At 33.7% G+C, this 19,269-nt stretch overlaps 1 protein-coding gene across 4 annotated transcripts in view; it reads right to left on the reverse strand.

The window, feature by feature from the left end:
- Positions 1-1,367: 1,367 nt before the first annotated feature.
- Positions 1,368-19,269, reverse strand: part of Dgk (diacyl glycerol kinase 1) — a 129,584-nt gene continuing 111,682 nt past the window's right edge. The window contains exons 9-23 of one of the 4 annotated variants that reach the window (XM_074116381.1): positions 19,079-19,128; positions 18,915-18,989; positions 17,740-17,859; positions 16,899-17,016; positions 16,463-16,668; positions 15,197-15,364; positions 14,403-14,691; positions 13,056-13,180; positions 12,833-12,961; positions 12,596-12,751; positions 10,909-11,116; positions 10,646-10,827; positions 9,343-10,252; positions 8,203-8,309; positions 1,368-3,406 (exon numbers count right to left, since the gene is read on the reverse strand). In XM_074116381.1, coding sequence (XP_073972482.1) covers positions 10,163-10,252; positions 10,646-10,827; positions 10,909-11,116; positions 12,596-12,751; positions 12,833-12,961; positions 13,056-13,180; positions 14,403-14,691; positions 15,197-15,364; positions 16,463-16,668; positions 16,899-17,016; positions 17,740-17,859; positions 18,915-18,989; positions 19,079-19,128 — 1,916 coding nt within the window. In that variant the 3' untranslated portion in view covers positions 1,368-3,406; positions 8,203-8,309; positions 9,343-10,162. Of the gene's footprint in view, positions 3,407-7,099; positions 10,253-10,645; positions 10,828-10,908; positions 11,117-12,595; positions 12,752-12,832; positions 12,962-13,055; positions 13,181-14,402; positions 14,692-15,196; positions 15,365-16,462; positions 16,669-16,898; positions 17,017-17,739; positions 17,860-18,914; positions 18,990-19,078; positions 19,129-19,269 lie in introns of those variants that run through there. The other 3 variants (XM_074116379.1, XM_074116380.1, XM_074116377.1) reach the window with 3 other exon arrangements.

A 19,269-nucleotide genomic window follows, 5' to 3' on the forward strand; every position in this document is an offset into this window, starting at 1 on the left:
ACAGTTTTTTTTTTTTAATGAATATTTTTACCAATAAAGATTTTAAGCTTGAAAATTAAACAAAAAAATATATATTACCTATTTATTTCAAAATAATCTTTCTACTAAATAAAAGAAATAAAATCACCTTTAAACCATCATGAAAAGGAAATAACCTCTTTTGTTTTCATACATAATAATTTAGTTTCTTTTTTTAAACTACACATTTCTAATACATAACAAATATGATAAATATATATACATAAAATATATTAAATTTTATTTAAAAATAATATGTGGACGTTGATTATTATTAATTTATTTTATTATATAATAATTTTATTGTTTTGGAGGGGTAGGAGGTAACACTGCTCGATTTCACCACGTAGAACATTTATTAAAGCACCTTCATTTTATTTTATTTTTTATTTTTTTGTGTGCTCAAGACAACTTTGTTATTTTTTTGTACTTACTTAACAAATACATTAATCTACCACTATTATTATAACACATTAGTATAATATAGTAATAGTTTTAAATATAATATACATATATTTATTAGTTTATATATTTAACAGCCATACATAAGCGTGGGGATTTTTAAGCTTGTTCTTATAGTTTAATATATGTATTTAATACACATAATTTTGTTGTTTGACTACAAATTTTACTTTTTGTTTGTATTAGTTTCTACTTAATTTATTTTTTAAAATCAATAATTACAACAAAACAAAAAAAAAACATTGATATTTCCAAACTTTATGTTAACCATCGATATGCTTTTTAAAATCGATATTTGTGTAAAAAAAAATTAACCTAAATAAAGAATGAACTCTTTGTTTACACACTATTAATAGAAAAGAAAGAAGGAAAGAATTGTACATTCTTGAGTCGATTTATGATGTAGTGCTGGATATTGAAATAAGTATAAATAAAAGAAACACATCGATTCTCACGAAAATATCGTAACATTGAAAAAGTATAAACCTAAATCGGCAAAATAATCTCAGAAAACCTCATTCACCCCCAATATGGCCGCTCCACAGCAAGCCAATGGCTCAAAAGTCCTTTCAAGGCAGCTAGAAAGTTAGAGAAAATTAAGACTCTTGAATTTATTATTTTTTCTCTTGTAACCTCAGCAGCAAAAAGTTACTTAATGCACCCAAAAAAAACTCTTGTCTGAAATACTGTGGCCAGTATCTTAAATTATGGGCGTACAACGAGCGCTCACCACCCTTTGTGGAGCTTTCGCAGAGCTTGTGTGCAAAGAGATATTGAGTGTTTCATCCGAATTAAAATAGATTTCCAACTTTTTTTTGTCGGATGATTCCATCGATACTCAAGCGAATTTGTGAACGATTAGATCGCGATTAAATCGATATTTTAGAGTAGTGAAGAGAACCAAACCAAATGGCCCGGACTTACGCAGTAGACCGCATTCTGGGTACAGGAAAGTTACAAAATAATTTTCAATAATTTTTTTTAAATGTGCAATTTAGAGCGTTCAGGGGCTACACCAAATTGTCAGCTGATAACAAGAAGGACAATTTCTGTAATCTTAGTCTAACACAAATTAGCTACACATTAAAAAAAAAAAAATAAATAAAGTAAGCAAATTTTCACATAATTTTCTAACAGTAACCTACTTTTCATTAACGAAAATAACTTACGAGAAACATACAAACAAAAATTGCCTTTTTTTTTTAATTATAATTATTATATTTTTAAAAAAGTTCTTTTAAATAAATTGTATTATTTTCTATAACAATGAGCCTTAAATTTTTAGAATAATTAAATGGTGTTCTTATTTCTCCTTGTTTATTTATTTTGTTTAATTCTATAATAGTTTAAATATATTACAACTCATAAAAGATAGACTCAACTCAACAATTTTTTTACATCTGTTTACATTAACTACAAGTTTTAACCTTCAAGTAACCTTCGCAATGGATTTTGTTTCATTTTTAATGTACTTCAATGATATATCTTAGCTTCTTTAGTAATTTTCTTAACTTTCCAATGAGTTAACCTGTCTAGGCTAATTATTTGATAAGGTTACTAAGTAATGATACGAGTTTCTTTTATATTGTTTACGTTCTCTATTTTTTTTGAATACCTTTTTTCGTCATTGAAACAGATGAAGCTTTTCACCATCAGGTCAGGTTTGCAATAAAAATCTTTAAATTTAGATTTTGCAATATAGTCCATAAATTTATAAAATTTTAATTTTTATATGTATATTCTTTTAAAAACTACAAGAATAAACGATTTCTTTTTTCTTTTTTGCTACACTATACAAAAATTTATCATTACTATTTTTTTTAATACTAGGATATGGACTGACTTTCTTTTATTCTGTATTATTAGAAAAATTACTTTTATTTAATTGGAGATATTGAGAATATTATGCTTAAAAAACAAAAAATGAATTTTTTTTGATCCCACTAAAGCGTTTTTATTTTACATTATGAAGCGAGCGAAGTTGGCAAAAAATAGGTTTTGTGTCACGAATTCAATTTTTTTTTTTTTTAATCCAGCCTTTTTGAAGGGAGCAAAGCAAAATAGGAACCATATATCAGTAAAACTTTTCTAAAGAACTCTCCTCTGAATATCGTAATACTCACCCTGGGTCGTGTTTTTAAAATATAGGAACTTTTTTTGGAGGGAGGGGGGAAGAATAGACGAACATCTTGTAAGATTTTGGTCAGCGAACATAACTTGTTAGCATCTTTTCAATTTTATAGTGTTGTAATTTGACCCATTTTACCTTGAGAATAACTTTATTTTTAAATTATGCAAAATATGTGGACAAAATTTAAAAACATCGAAGGTAAAGTTCTTTGCTAATTTCTAAAAACTGACAATCTAAATTTCAACCTTAGCCAAATTTTAATCGCTCTCTTCATATGATTGGACTAAATTTATGTCCATTTTTTTTATGTTCTATTTGTAATAATTTTTTTGCTAAATATTAATAAAAACTATGAAATTATTATTATTTTTTGTTTTACATGGCCAACACTATACGCATATTTCTTTCGTTATATTTAGTTACTTTTCCATCATTTTTTTTTTATTTCTTCGAATTTTTAATTTATTTTAGTAAAACTTCTTTGAATTTATTTTCTTAATCTAATTTTTCTATTAAATAAGTTAAATAACTACTTCGATAATTATTGTTAGTCTGAATTCTGTTTGTGTGTTATATTTTCGCAGAAAGTGTCTTATTTTTTCTTGTATTTTATTAGTTATTATTTTCACATTAAATGAATCACATTTATTACACATATAAATTTATTATTATATGATATATTATTACAAGTATCTATTAAAAGTTTATTACATTGTATAAGTTCTGCTACTAACTTTTCATTTCTTTTTACGTATAAGACCTTTCATTTCCTCATAAACGATAAGTTGAATAAACCTAAATTAATAACAATAATGAATAAAATTAATCAAAACAGATCTAACATTGAATAAAGAACAAATGAGAAATGAGAGAAAAAAATATTAGTTTTTGGGGATAAATCATAAGGGTAGGTAATGTAATGATTTGCCTTGTAAAAGAAACAAGGTTAATAGGGTTGAGATGACTAATCTAATCTAAGTTGCACTCCGATTGAGTTTTAATAGTTCGAAGAACCAATTAGAAGAAGGTATAGTAAAAGAACAATGGCGAATAGCTATAATTGTAAATTCCCAGACTAACCTCTAGATTGTTACCTTCCTAAACTGTTACCTTTCTTGTATGTTTAGTTGTAGTTGTTTTTAGTTTTGTGTATAAAGACAGAAGCACACCTCTTCTAATTTTCCAGTTGAGGGGAAAAGTAATCATGCAAGCTGAATTACACCGTTAGGATGTTTTATTTTTTTGTGGGCATTTAACCCTCCGCTAGTCGCATGCATTTTATATACTAATATGTCGCCGTGCACCTGTGAGGTGTAGTTTTTTTCGACAGATTCTCTATACTCTTTTTTTGGATATTAATTTAAAAACTGTTTGGCAGCAATATAAATAAGACTAAATTGATATAATGAACGGGATTTTTTTAAAAACACTTAAACAAACAAACATCAAATATAACATATAAAACATATTAAACAGTTTTTTTTTTTGAAAAATAGTCTTAATCATCACAAATTTTATTATTCCGACTCAGAAATATAACTTTTTTTATTTTTATTGGTATTATTATTTAGACAATGAGTACACATAATTTGTACATGGCCTAAACATAAATATACCCCGCAATCTTCACAAGAAAATCTCGTGTTTTTTCTTTGTTTCTCAGCTAAACAAGGCTGACACCATTTTCTTTTGTGGCCTTTTTCGTTTACAACCGACGATGTGGGTGACTCTGTTTCATATTGACGCGGTTGGTTTGTTATTTCTAACATCCTGTTTCTGAGATTTGTAGGTAGGCCTATTTTTGAATTGCAACGCATTATCATGTACTCTTTCACAAGATCTTTTGACAATTGGCGAAGAAAATATCTCCGGTTTTTTATTTCATTTCCATTGCCTGTAAATATGATTTGAGCATTTATTCCAGCGACGTTTAACATTGCGTAAAAAACTACCATTGGCCAACGCCGGGTATTTCGGGCTACGCTGTATGTTGCACAAAGCTGATCAACTGTGTCCACACCTCCTTTAGTCATATTATAAAATGTTACGATCTCTGGTTTCTTTTGAGATCCTGTTGACTCATCAATTGCTTCATCAAAGTGGGTGCTGGAAATAAGAATAACATTCTTTTTCTTGCGTGGTACATAAGAAACTATAGTACCTTCCTTCCTAAACGCAAATAAGGATGAATTCTCAGGGCGGTTTGTAAAGTTTTTCAATTCCACTGGAATCTGCCATTTATTGGATTTTAGAGTACCTACAAATGATATTTTCTTTTCTGCTAGGTCTTGTAAAAGTGAAACATCACTGAACCAATTATCGGTCGTGAGGTTTCTTCCTGAATTAACTATTGGGGATATTAGTCTATGCACCACATCAGTACTTTTATTACTGATTGAAAACGGACCATCAGGTTGTGTGCCAGCATATATTTCCATGTTAGAAGTGTAATATAAGCGAGCATCTACAAGAGCAAAGATTTTAATGCCGTATTTTGCCGGTTTTGATGGAATGTATTGTCGAAATGGACATCGCCCCCGAAACGCTTCCAGTTTTTCATCTAGTGTTACGTATTCTCCGAGCGAGTAGCTTTTTTTGCAATTTTGTATAAATTTCTCAAATACTTCTCGTACCGCAGCCAGCCTATCCAGTTTTTTCCTTTCCTCTCTTGTATTTTTGTCGTCAAATCTAATACATCTCATTAGAAACCTAAAGCGTCTAAGGCTCATTGTTAGTCGAAAAGTCTCTATCCCATCACCACTAGTGTCCCACAAATCCTCTAAATTTAGGCGTGCGCCCCGATAAGTGCCAGCAAGGTACAATAAGCCAATAAAAGCTTTTATTTCTATTGAGTCGGTCAGTTTGGCGTCCCTTGAACGGGAAAACGAACTCTCTAAAGTTTGTATATAAATATTAGTGGAGGTAACAATTTTATTTAGCATCTCATCATCTATCATACAACTCCAGGACTGTATAATGCTTTCAGCCTTTTTGGCCGCTCCTTTTACTCCTGGAATATGTACCACAATATTCTGCTTACCAAACTTTCTTCTATTGGTAAAGGGTTTTTTGTACCATCTGTAATTATTTATTATCTTATTATTTTTTTTTTTTGGACTGCAATATAAGAGCCACCCACTCCGATCTCATTCTCATCTTCTGTTTCTGCATCACTTTGCTCAGTGTCAGAATTCCCATCTCTCTCAAGTAAAAGATCTTCACTAGTTTCTGAAGAATCGTCTAACTCTTCTTCGTCAGAATCATGGTCGAAAAGCATTTTGTGGATCCTAGCCACATCATCTTCTTTATTTAAATCGAACACTCTCTTTTCGGAGGACATTTTAGGATCTGAAAAATAAATAAATAAATAAATAGTCGCAGGCACCTTGGAGGTGCAATTGATTTTTTGATGATATTTATCAATATAGTATTGTGGTTTTTCAGTTATAAAGTAAGTAATAAATACATGTAGCAACATTGTAGCAAGAAAAACTTGCAAAATTAAAAAATTAATATACTTACTTTAATAGTCGCAATGCACCCAAGAGGAAATTTTCACAAAATTTGCAACTAACGCGATCACTAACAACTTTAAAAACACACTGACATGTACAAAGAGTGGGGATAGGAAGATTCGCGAAGGGTAGTTCTTTTAGCTTACGTCCCCACTTTTTTTTCAAATTAGAAAAAAAAACATGCACCCTTTAGGAACATGCGACTACTGGAGGGTTAAGGTGCCCTTGGTGATCCTGTTTTCCGGATAGCCTGCCGAACTCAGTCTTAAATATTTAATATTGATTTACTAGCATGGATTTTGAGCAGATCAGACTTTTTGGGTGAGTGGAGAAATTAGTTGAATTTAGAAGAATTACCCAGTTAAGTATTCCTATTAGAATATCTCACGTGTTGTTTCTGATCTCATCTACTTTATTGTTCACTTCTGTGAGTAGCAGTTAAAAATGGCCTAGGGTTTAAAGTCAGTTTAGTATTTGGTCCCTCCTAACAGTTGTATTATTAAACATTTCTCTGTTTTTCTTTTTTGGTTCGCTGAATATTGCAAGTTTTCTAATAGCCAAGAATGGGTTTTTCCGATCCAATTTTGGTTTACAAATCAAAACCCTGGATCAAGAATTTAGAATTAGCCTTGCAAGATTTGGTTGAATACTAAAAAATTGGCAATTCTGCACCACCAATATCAGAATTTTTCTCAGATTTATCCAAATATTGCTGGCTATAATCAGCTGCTAAATTGGAGCAATGGCCTGTCTCCCCATTTGTAACATTCAATCGCTTTGTCATTAATTATTAGCATTTAAAAAGTTGCACAAATTGAGGCTTGTATCGTTCATCATATTCAACGAACCTTTCGCCCAATTGTCTATCACTTCTTCAAACAATTTTTTTTTGCTTTTTGTTTTTAAATTTTTTTAATAGATTCCTACCTAACATGTAGTACATAAAAATGAAGCTCTTTCAACTTTGGATTAATTTGTCATTTTCAATTTTCACTTTTACAGTTACAATAACTATCACGCTGGTTCTAAATTTGGTTTTTATGTTCGCACATAGAGGAATAAATTATAACCTGGACGGAGCTGATGTACCCTAACTTTATATCACGATTACCAACTGTGGGCAGTGAATTTATCTTATGAAAGTTAGTTTCGTTTCAATGGCTGCATTGTTATACTACGATAATTTAGTTCCCCAGGAAGAATGATGCAATCGTGTGCTTCTGTCTTTAAACCACAATTGTACAGCAAGTATTAGGTTAATGCAGAAAAATTCGTGCTCACTCAAAACGGTGTGGACGGCACTTCTGTCAGATTGGATATAAATTTAATTGTGTGACAGTTTCTCTCTCAGGCTGGGCCTGAACTATGAAATGCCAAGTTCTATAAACGACATCTGCTGACGAGTTAAAAATAAGGGAGAGCAAACTCTTGCTACGTGGAGAGAGCCCAAAATGGATATGACAGGTTCAGCAAGGAGATAAAAATTCTGTAAGCAGAGACTCTGGACGTCCACATAAAACATTTGATCCTCTTCAAAATACTTGTGGCAACACTGTTTTCGCGGCAAGAAACAAAAGATCTTTGAAGCCGCACAGCTGCAACAGGAGGGAGGGAACACAATCCTTTACCAGCTCGATTTGTTACTGTTGAAGGCTAAATAGGAAACCAATACCACAACTCCAATACAGTAATCATCTACAGATCATGTGGTGTCCATGATGCGCACTACAGAGGGATCAGATCACTGAAGCTGCAACTTCGCCTTCCAAAGAAAGGCTTTATTCTTCGAAAAGAAAGTCATCCTCCAGACTGCTTCCATTCAAGAGTGTAAAATATGATATCAAATCAGTCATTCAGTACCTGCATCGGGAGACCTCTTCCCTAGCTAATCCAATTCCCCTAAAATCGCCTCATCCTAACATTTTCGCTTTCTTTCCAATGAGCTCTTCCTTCAACAATGTCGTCGAAAGTTCTCCAGAATTTTTCTTGTGAGCGATTTTACAGCAAAAAAATAGCACTTCTTAGGTACCCCCATCGTTGGCCTACCCATTGTAAACAATTAAGCGAAATACATACGATGATATTTCTGAAGAAATGTATTACAGTGGTAGAAAAGGCACCAATTCATGAATCTTCAGATCTTGCGTGCAAGTTTCCTTCTCCTGAGTTTCACAAAACTTAGCCTAGGAAATAAAAATTTTTTTTTTTAACTCAATAAACTTAAATACTTTCATAAAATTATCAAAAATAAAATATAAAAATACAGAAATGGCAACTGAGGCACTAAAGATACAAGAACTTTTTTCTCTCATTATGCACCTCACCGGACATGTTTCAACATGAAAATACCTCAAAATCACATAGACATAATTCTGCAGAATTTTAACAGTGAACTTGGTAAATTACTATATTTTTATTTTAAATTTTTGGCATTTATTGTTCTTATTTGCTTATTATAAATAACTTGATATAAGCTACTTTTAGATCGACTTTCCTATTTTTTTATTTTATTTTGATTATCCACTGAAATTTTATAATGGTAAATTTATTTTTATTTAGTCAGCATGCCTAATAATAATATAAATAACATATGTTTGAGTACAGCGAGAATGTTGTGCGCCAAATGTGCGGCTTTCCAGCTTTTTAGAGTCAAATTTTCCCTTTTAAATTTGAAAAAGAAAAAACCCAAAAAAAACAGTTCAACACTCCATACTTGTGCTTTTACTCCAATTTATGCACAGGTTTAAATGGAAAATATTCTTCAGTTTTTCACCTAACCTAAATTCTTACCAACAAGTTTGATTCTCAGAAACAATGGATGGTTAAAACTGTAGATGCTGCAGAGGAAGGCAATTTTTAACGGAGATGAAGTTACACGCCAAACTAAGTCCTTCAAGAGTATTTAAAGAATATTTCCTTTAAGACATTCACTACGGTGGACCAGATTGGTAAAAAATAATTATGAACAAAGAGACTATTCCTACTGGAGTCAGAACTTGTCGCCAGTTTAAATTTATATCCTTAAAATTTTCATCAAAATAAGGAATTTCAAAACATATTTAATCCTTACTCACGTTATGCAGTTCGTAAAACACTATATTACAATGCAATGGACACTTAGTTGTGAATGAAGTTTAACATTTACATAAAAAATAAATTGATTTACATTAATTTTGGGAAAAGTTGATACTAAAAAAATGAAAATGTTTTTCTTACATCTTTTTTTGTGTTTCTCTTGGCATAATAAATGTGGCGCAAAATTTAACACATAAAATACACCAAATTTCTAATATTGATATTTTTTGGTTATTACTTTTTGTTTTCCATTATAAAAAGCTCAACATCAAAGCTCTAAGTAATGCAGATTTAATTAAAATCTAAAAATAAAAGACAAAATTTAATAACAGATGCACCACATTGAGCAGTCAATTTTCAAAAAAATTCATAAAATTACAAAGATTATTGTTACTATTTCTTTTCTTTTTTCACATTAGATTTTTATTTATAGCAAAATCCATTTACAATAATATTAATAAATATCTGCAGTAGAAAAAACATGTTTTGCCATCACCTAGGTAACAAGTAAAAAAAAAAAATAGACAGTTCATAACAAATTTTAATTATTTAAATTTTAATATCGCCTTAATTTAAAAGATTTAGATAAATTGAATTTCTAGTATTCGCTGAAAACAAGCTTAATAATATGCACTGTAAATAAACAAAATAAGAAAACTCAGAATTATGGGAGGTTTCAATCTTGTTACCTGAACTAAGAAATAACCAATTCTTTAGTTTAAACTGATAATCAAAATATAAAAATAATTTTTTAACCCTAAACTTTGCACTAAATTTGATATGAACTGTCAAGTTTTTTTTTTTTTTTTTTAAATATAAATTTAAAATTTATCACACAGAAATTTACCTACAGACCCACCCTGTAGAAGGTCTACAAATATTTACATTATTATTACTACATGACTAGTTGTTTGTTTTTCTTTTTTCTTTAGGATGGGTAATCCATAGATTCTGGTTCATGTCACTTTTTGAAGAATCTAAAAAATCCTTTACCTTTCTCGGGGGGTGGCGCCATCAACATAGGCACTTGATTTTTATGGGTAATTCGAATCTGTAAACATAAAAAAAATAAGAGTTCTGATGTAAACTCAATGAAGTAATTGTATTTTTCTTAATAAAACTAAAAGTAAAATTGAAATCAGTAAAAATGGATTATCATTTTCTCGAAAATATTTTCAATTATCCTTTTGACATACAATCACTAAAAGTACACTTGAGGAATTTTCGTATTTGAAATTAATTTCCTAGAATTCTTCAGGGAACTTGGCGACCCTGCGGGTATCCCAGTCATACAAACAATATTTACAGTGGCACTACAAGCACTACAAACCAGTTCGAGCTTATCAACTCGCATACACTCATGCCATGACAACAAACTTTAGGTAACTTTTAGGGCCACTGCCTATATAATCTATCTTGCTTTAAATAAGTATTCATCACTTACAGTACATGGAGGCTGCATCCAAGGTTCACCATCTATTTGCATTGGGAAGGTTTTCGTAGTGGTTATAACAACTGAACTACACTGAGCTAGTCTTCGTCCGGAAGCTCTTAGACCTGTACGAACTTGCCCCATATGTAAACAGTTTTCAAGACCTATTACCTCTATTAATTTATCACCAATATCTAGTAAAAAAAAATCATGTTAAAAATAAATTAAATTTTTAATACAATTAGTCACTCAAAATTCTGCTATAGAAATAATACCTTGAATGGCCGCACTTAGATCAACCGAATTAAAAGAGCTAGTTGATATGTCCTTCTCTCGATGTTTCTTCCGTTTCCTACGCATTGATCGTTTCCGATGATTGTTGTCGCCCCACAAATTGGAGCCTCCGTGGGTGTATGGGATATTTAACAGTGCTATACCTTGGAGCGCCTGCCCGTTGACCAGATCTAATGAGACACCATCGCACTGCAAGAGTAATTGATTAAAGAAGAAGAAGAAGAATAGAAATGATTATATAAGCTTGCAATAATTACTGAAGGAACTATTGAACTCTTTCAATATTATCTTGTTGTCGGAATCGCTGCCAAAGGCGAGATTTTTAAAGCAGTAGAAACCTTTTCTCGCTCAAATTGTACTAACTGATAGAAAACGGGAAGCCATGTTTAAGCTCAAATGGGGAAGTCTCTAGTATTCCGAAGTATTCATGTTGTGTAATCTAGTGGGCCTTGGGAGAGATTATTCATCGGGAAATGGTGCAGATGATTTACGCTAACTCTTATTAGTGAAGGAAGAAACTCAACTAAACGTCCAAATCGATGATTTGAGATCATTCTCCAACTCGATAAACTAGATTAGCCATTCAGGATTTTGCATTAGAAGATTCTCTCCAAACGCAAAACGTCATTACACAACATAATGGACTAGGCGCCACGGTAGTCGAGTGGTTAAGTGGCGAGACCTGCAAAGCTAATAATGTACTGGGTTCGATTCCCGGTCTCTAGGCCTTGGATTTTATTTAATGGTTAATAAAAGAAATTTACAGTAAAGTATGTTTGCTAGTCGCCTCCGATCCTACTTTGTGGTAGTTGGACGTAAAGACCACCTAAAAAATTGGCAACATAATGGACTAGTTCCGCAAATGGAAATTAGGCATTAATGTTCATCAAAACATGAGCCCAAATCTTTTCCCTTCATAAATAGGACATAAAATAGAGAAAACAAACGAAACTATGAAATACCATAGTTTAATACTCGACACGAGACTAACTTTTGGACCTCCTTTAGAAATAGCCGTGGCAGTGTTCGCACCAGATCTCTTTTTTCTCTATATTAAACGCACTCTAGATAGTTGGAAATAATTGGAAATCAAAAGTTAAAAGTCTCCTTAACAAACACATTTCAGAAAGCTAAGTATATTGATTGAAGGACAAAAGGTACCCAAATCAGAAAGTCATCCACTTATATCTTAGATTCTATTCGCGGCAGCACGGGGATGTTCTCCAGCACTGGGGACCTAACCACATTTCCAACAGTTCGAAACATTGGAAAGAGGTTAAATTTCCCCTCTGTTTCTACATTTTCCCCAAAATTTTCTAATCACCTTTCTCTTACTACCATTGAGGCTTTTTAAGTCATTTAATATTCGCTTTTGGAAAATATTTTCATGAATCCTCACAGATGATATTAAATGCACAAAATAGAAAAAAGCCATTGTGCTTATGGTAATTTCAAATCAATAAATAATTTTACTGCATTAAATTTTCATTAATATTGTTAAGAATTTATTAGTTGTTTTTTAGAGGCCCCCCTCGTGCTTTTTCCATTTATAACATATTTTGTTTAGTTATGAATAATAACTAGCCATAGAGGGCAGGGAATACACAAATCATTTACTTCTGCGTCCACTTTCCAATATTAGACAAGTAAACACATCTAGCAACTTACAGTAATCTCAATATTTTCATGTAAATTTTTACAAGAAGCGGCAAATTGTTCTGACGTAGCGTACTCAAAGTACCAAAGTTTGTTTTTCATTCTTGAATTAAATTTCTCAGGATTCTTTTCTCTTTCTAAGTGGAATTTCACACAGATTGCAGCATCCTAAATTAAAATAATAATTATTATTATAAAAACTAGAAATTACCACATTTAATAAAAAAATATACATCGCAAAGCACCTACCACACCGACAGAGAAGTAATTGTTTATAATATTGTAGGGGATCGGATCTCCGGTGGGCGTGGCCACTTTCTGGTTCAGGACTTCCACCTGCCAGCGGTCCATCATCACGGGCGTTGACTTCTCTATTTTCTGTGAACAATCAATTAATGTCAAACCTATAATAATTAAAAAAAAAAAAAAATCAACTCTTGAAACTAAATCAATCAAATTATGTAATCAATACCTTAAGTAATTTGGTGACAGCTTCCCCTTCATAACCACCGCCCCATCTGAGACATCTGGCAAGGTCGTTTCCAGTGCCCAGTGGAATCACGCCTACACTTGGCTGTCGTTCGAATTGAACTTGATCTGCGTAAATTTATGAACAAGGTTTAGCATTTCTTAAACAGATGAAAAGTAAGCTAGGAAATGAGGTCTCTCTTTCTGGATTGGGTGGCCGGCCTTTTGGTGAAGAGCGGCAATCAGGTGACAGTTTTCTTGATCTGGCAATGGTTCTGTAGGGGTTTTCATGGGACCCAAACTATTTTGGGACATTACAACCATCAAAGTATGGGTTCATATTAAGTTGCAGGCTGGATTTGAACGGAAACCCAAGATCAGTGGCGGGCTTAAAATCTTTATTACTACTCGCCTAAATTTTCTACTATATTTTTTTTCCAGGAATGCATTTGGCTGATCATTGGCTTCTTAAGCGACCTCTACAGTCTGAGAAATGTTCGGCTGAAGACAGTCTATTCAGTTTCTGTAAAGAAGAAGATAAAACGGCAGTGTGAAGAGTTGGTTGATTCAAGGTTTGGCTCTTTGGAGGTGAAGAATCCCCTTCATTCTTTACCAAGTAGCCTCTCAGCTGACTGCTTAGTCAAACGGACATGGCAAAAGGGGTACTCTAATTAGTGGAGGCTACAAAAGATCCTCTGCGTTGCAGAAGAGTACAATGTCTGACTAACCCTCGAAGAATCTAATAAATTGCGTGTATTTTCTTTTTAAAACACACTTTCACTACCCTGTGGAATCTTCTATGTACCGGGTTATCAAACAATTTTTTGAGATACTAAAAACTGGGAAATTTGGAAATTTGTAGGGTGACGGAAGGTTGCATCAATCTAAAAAGTTTATCAAGGAATTTGGCAACAAGTCAAGACTTATCATCACTTATCAGCGTGAAGGATGCAATTAAGCATCATGGAAAGGACGCAGTACGGCTGGCCTCATTCAGAACATTAAGGATATAACCGTATTAGCTTACGAAAGCGGGACCGGGACCTTTACCCCACGGCACCGCAGCCACAAAAGGCTTATTGTGCCTACCCATACAGTAATGTACGGTTTTTTTTTAAAAGCAGTATAATGGTAATAAAAATTAAATGTTCCAGATTGAAGAAGCTTTGTGCGTTAGAACGGAAGTAAGAGGAATTGGTGTGCGTGACCAGACCGGAACAGGAAATGAATGGAAGGCTGAAGAACTCTGCAAGGTAACTAGGAACTAGAGCCACAATAGATCCAAAGGGGTCGCAGTGGCATAGGCCTTGAGGGCCGCTCTATTAGAAGTAGGAACAGATTGATCACTCACCCATTGTTTCCAACACCCAGCCGACAGTACCGTCTCCTCCAGCGCATATCACCCTAAACGAAGGAACATCTTTGAACAATGTTAGGCCATGAAGTGGTCCTCCTTTTGCTAGATTGTAGACTTGACGAGGATTCAACACGTATTGGAATTTCCTCAACATTCTTGCACCTTGACGGCCGCCAGACTTAGGATTAATGAACACAACCAATGGTTTTATTCCTTCCGGAGGCATGATCTGGAAGGACACGGCTCCTTGTTGACTACTGCTGCTCGCGCCAAAAGAATAACTCTGGAAGCAGAAGATAGCAAAGTCTCTAGCATTCATCATGTTTCTAGCGCAGAGTGAAAAGTTCTCTGGCATGCAAAGATCTGGCAGTGATTTCAATGAAATTTTGATTTGGTTAAGTCGTACAAGAAAATAAGCTTTTCAAAGTAGATTTGTGTACCTTTCGTTGTAATGGATAAACAGGAATATCAAACATAACTAAAATACTTGGTTTATTTGAAAGAAAATTAAACCAAACATGGTGAAATATTTATAACAAGGAGGAGTCTAAATTTTCAACAGAGAAGAAATAAGGGCTAAATTTAAGCTTCTCCTGAAAATGTTTTTCTAGAAGGGGCCGCAACTGAAAGCATAAGAAGCTGAGGGTAGGACGATCGATTAAAGGTACTTGAAAAGCAAGATGCACTATTTCGACCTAGAACCAGCCCTTTCTGACGGCAAGGCTGAGAACGTTATTCTCTCTTATTATGACCAGAACTGAAACTGATAGAATTAAATGAATACTTACCGAGGAATTCGATTCTGGTGTGTGAGAATCAGATTTCTGTTTGTCCCGGGTGATGGAACGCTGGCGATCCAGTACTACTGGACAGATCGCCGTCGGAGGTAGGATGTGTATTCTGTTCTCGCCAAGGTTGCATTCAGGTTTCACTTGGCTCGCGCAACGGTTGTGCAGCTGAACAATTGCATGTCTTTAAGATAGAAGTGTTGCAGTTAAATTGCTTTCACATTAAAAAATTTATTTTTTCTAATTATGATTCTGCTTTTTTTCCCCCTTTGACCTTTCTTTAAAAAGCTAGTTTTGCAGAACATTCTACTTTGAGTTTTACCAAAGAAATTCAACTTTCTAAGGTTCTACCACACGAGAAAATAGAATATGGCGTATGTTTTTTCGGTCTGACCTACATCAGCGTATCTCAGAAACGGAAGTTCATTACTCTATGTTTGGTTCAAGTATCCCTAAGATCCCTGCATTGAACATTTCGCCAAATTCGATTAAACCAAAGTTTCATTCTCCTAGATCGATTTTTTCTTTAATCGTCGTATCCTCACTCTATTGAAGTCGATTCTTTTGAAACATTTTTTTACGAGAAAATTTAGTTACAGACACTTTTGAGGAAGGCGATGGTGCTTCTCCTTAATAAAGTGCCAGTTAACGAGAAATACGTGAACCGTTAACATTCTGAGCTAGAAGAAAATGGCGATCGGCGGAACTCTTTGATCTGTTTTTGAGATTTCCGCGACTTTCTAAGGAACTGGTTTACTGTTAACTAAATATAAAATAAACTATTCTTTGAAGACATTCCCAGCAAAAATTAATTTTAGGAATCGGCTATTTTAAAGAACTAATTTCATCATATTTTTGGTAAGGAGTTTGAACACACTAAGTAACATTAACGAGAATTTAATATGTTGCTAAAATTTTGATGGCAATAGTTTGGCCAGAAATGTGAAATGCTTCATTTTGAACACGTCTTACCGACTCGTCTATTTTAAAAATTTATCGTTTTGGGTCGCCATGGTAACTTTCAAACTCGCTATTAAGATTTTTATTAAACTTGTATTAACGGCTTTCTTTTAAGGAAAATATTTTATTAATTTTAAATATTTTACAGGAAAAAAGAAATTATTTTGGTGGTATTCTGCAGACGACAGATTTACCTCTAAAACTGTAACCTTACTTCCGCGTTAAGTGCTACAGAATTTGAAATTTTCTACACAATTTAATTATGGTCAAAAATCATTTTTTTTTTTTAAAGATTCAATTACTTACAGTGATTTGGCACCATCTGCAATGTAACCCTGTAATGCCGTTGTAACTTTTGATAGTCTTCTTGCATTTATCGCATTTGCCGTGACGATTACCTTCCACCCAATGATGTACCATAGTTTGCGAAGTTTTCTTCGATTTGACGTAAGTGGCAATGCAGGAAGCTGGCGCTCGTTGTACGCACCTTTCGTGCACCGTGTATTTACAGACTGAAATAAAGTGGAAATAGCCAGTAAATAAACAGGAGCTTGGCTTTTCAGGCAAGCTGATTACTAATCAGCTGTTTACCGATAGTTCTTTGTGACGTCACAGCTTTCACTCACAGGACGAATAGACGACCGCTTATTACTTTGATCTCTTTAGAAATTCAAACTCTTCAAAATAAGAACCCCCTTTAATAGCGGACGTCAAGGAATTAGCAGAATATAGTAGTACTTACATACGCAGCACAGCCCTTTTTTACCCAGTCCGACCAGCATGTTGAGGCATAAATTACAATAGGCAGGTTTGCTGAAATGTTTCAGTCTCCATAAATGGTTACCATCTTCTTTTACGTTCTGCAAAACATGGAGAATTTGATGAAATTATTTTTATTACATAGTAGGTAAAGGCAGTTTTTTTTAAAATGATTTTAAGGCGCGTCAACATCTAAGGTTATTGGCGCCCGGAGCTTTTTTCAGTGCACGGCCGGCCTCCGGACAGCGTTCTCTCTTTACGGACAACGCTGTCCACCACCGGACGGACAGTGAGCTATAAGAAGCTCCTAGGAAGAGAAAATCTAAGAGCCAGCAGCTGGATTCGAACCCGGAACCTCCTCGTGGGAGTCCAGTACGCTAACTGCATAGCTAATCCCTTCCCTAAAGGCAGTTGTTGAAAAGGACTGGTTGGTATTATGGGATTGTCTCTACAACTTCCAAAACGTCCTTTTGGTTTAAAAGTGTGCGATTAGTAAGCATAAAGAGACTGTGATAAACAGGTAAAGGAGAAATCATGCTGTATTTGGATCTACCTGCCCAGAGGTACTGGCACTGGTATGAAGATGTGATTTTCGAATCAAACCGAGGTGTAAACATCAAATTTAAGTTTTGGTAACTAGAATTATGACAAATATCGATGGAGTATAGCAACTCATTCAGTAGGGGTAAGCTGTACGATTGTGGGTGTCTGTTAGATGCATGCATGAGTCTTGATACCCAGAAGTTGAAGTACCCAGGGTGTTGTTTTGGCCGAATGACTCGGTAGTCTACGCAACAAACACGTAACTTTTTGGTGTCACTTACAGTGTCCAGGCCGAGCAGCACCAGTAGAGGAATGGTCGTCATGCCGCCTCTTTTCCATTCCGACAATGAGACCGTGCCATCAGCATCGTAGTCTATCTCCACCATCATATCTTGTAGGATCTGTCAAATAATGAAACATTTTTTTAAGCTAAAGAAAAATTTGGATCAGAAAATAGACTTAAGAAAAGGACTGAATGGGAGGTGACTGAAAAGTCAATCTGGCTCTCAATTCTTCCTTTCCTTAATCTTGGAGTGTTCCAGTCACTTCGGTCAGCTGTTCCGCTGTGTACATTCCTTCCGTTTACAATGTTTACTAGCACTGAACTAAAAGAAGATGAATGCCTTGATTTAATGCTAAACAAATTTGAATTGTGCCTAGGGCGCATGCTCTAACAACGAAGACTGTTTTGCAGCATAGTAATGACGGTGCAGGCGAACAGTTGTAAACAATATGGCTAACATCATTGTCTATCTAAATCAGATTAGTGATTATCACTAAGAGAACTAAGAAATCAAATGTTTAATTTCACAATTCTTATAAAAAAATTTATTTTTTGTTTAGTTTAGACTTTTCTTCATGTTTTTGATTTTAAAAGTTTGTCTCTTTTGTATGTTTTGTATTATTACGTATGTAACATGCTGCACTGAACCCATTTGTAGGGCCAAAAGGCTTAACAAATTATAAATAAATACTAAAAGAACTGTCTGTTTGCACGGGATACCACAGAAGGCCCATCTCTGACATCTTCTCCTGAACGAAGCTTCAAGTAGTCATCCACAACCGCTCAGAGTATTCGAACAAATTAGTGCTGTGGCAACTCAGGATTGGATATTTCGGATAAAAATTTAATTTTGAAAATTCTTATTTTACTAGGTGCCAGAGAAATAACAAAAAACAAAATTCAATCAATACATTATTTATAACCTTCACAAAGGATTACCTCCCTAAGTCTATAATATTTTCCTGAAAGTTTATTAAAATAAACGAAACCATGAGCTTTCAGGATTGGGAAAGTTTAATTGAATTTGAACGTTGCAACATCTAACCGCCAGATGAAAATGCTGTAGATTAAATGATACTAGTGCCTTTACTATAACCGGGACCATGATTGGCAGTTAATCCATAAATATAGTTTAGTGGGAAATGTGGCTTAGCAAAAGCTAAATTCACTCACAGGTTTCAGTTCGGTTACGTCCCAGCCTAAATATTCAGCTACATTCATCATCTGATTTACGATGCAGTCCGTTTCCTTGAAAACAAAATAAACAATAAGTTTCATTTTTTGTTTTGTTTAATTTAAAATGAAATTTAGCCCAATATCTTTATACTATTACTTACATTAGTATCCAAGACACCGTTTCCATCTGTGTCGTACAGTCTGAACATAACTATGGACAGAAATAAGGTTTTCCTGAGGTTAATTTTTAAAGGAACGGCATTAACAAACAACTTACAAAACCTCACACCATAGAGTATTCTAGCATGGTGCATGAACTTCAATGTTTAACAATTTTGTTCCTCCAAGATTT

The sequence above is a fragment of the Rhodnius prolixus genome, unplaced genomic scaffold (assembly GCF_049639745.1).
Source record: "Rhodnius prolixus isolate KJV_2025 unplaced genomic scaffold, Rpr scaffold_13, whole genome shotgun sequence".
Lineage (NCBI taxonomy): Eukaryota > Metazoa > Arthropoda > Insecta > Hemiptera > Reduviidae > Rhodnius > Rhodnius prolixus.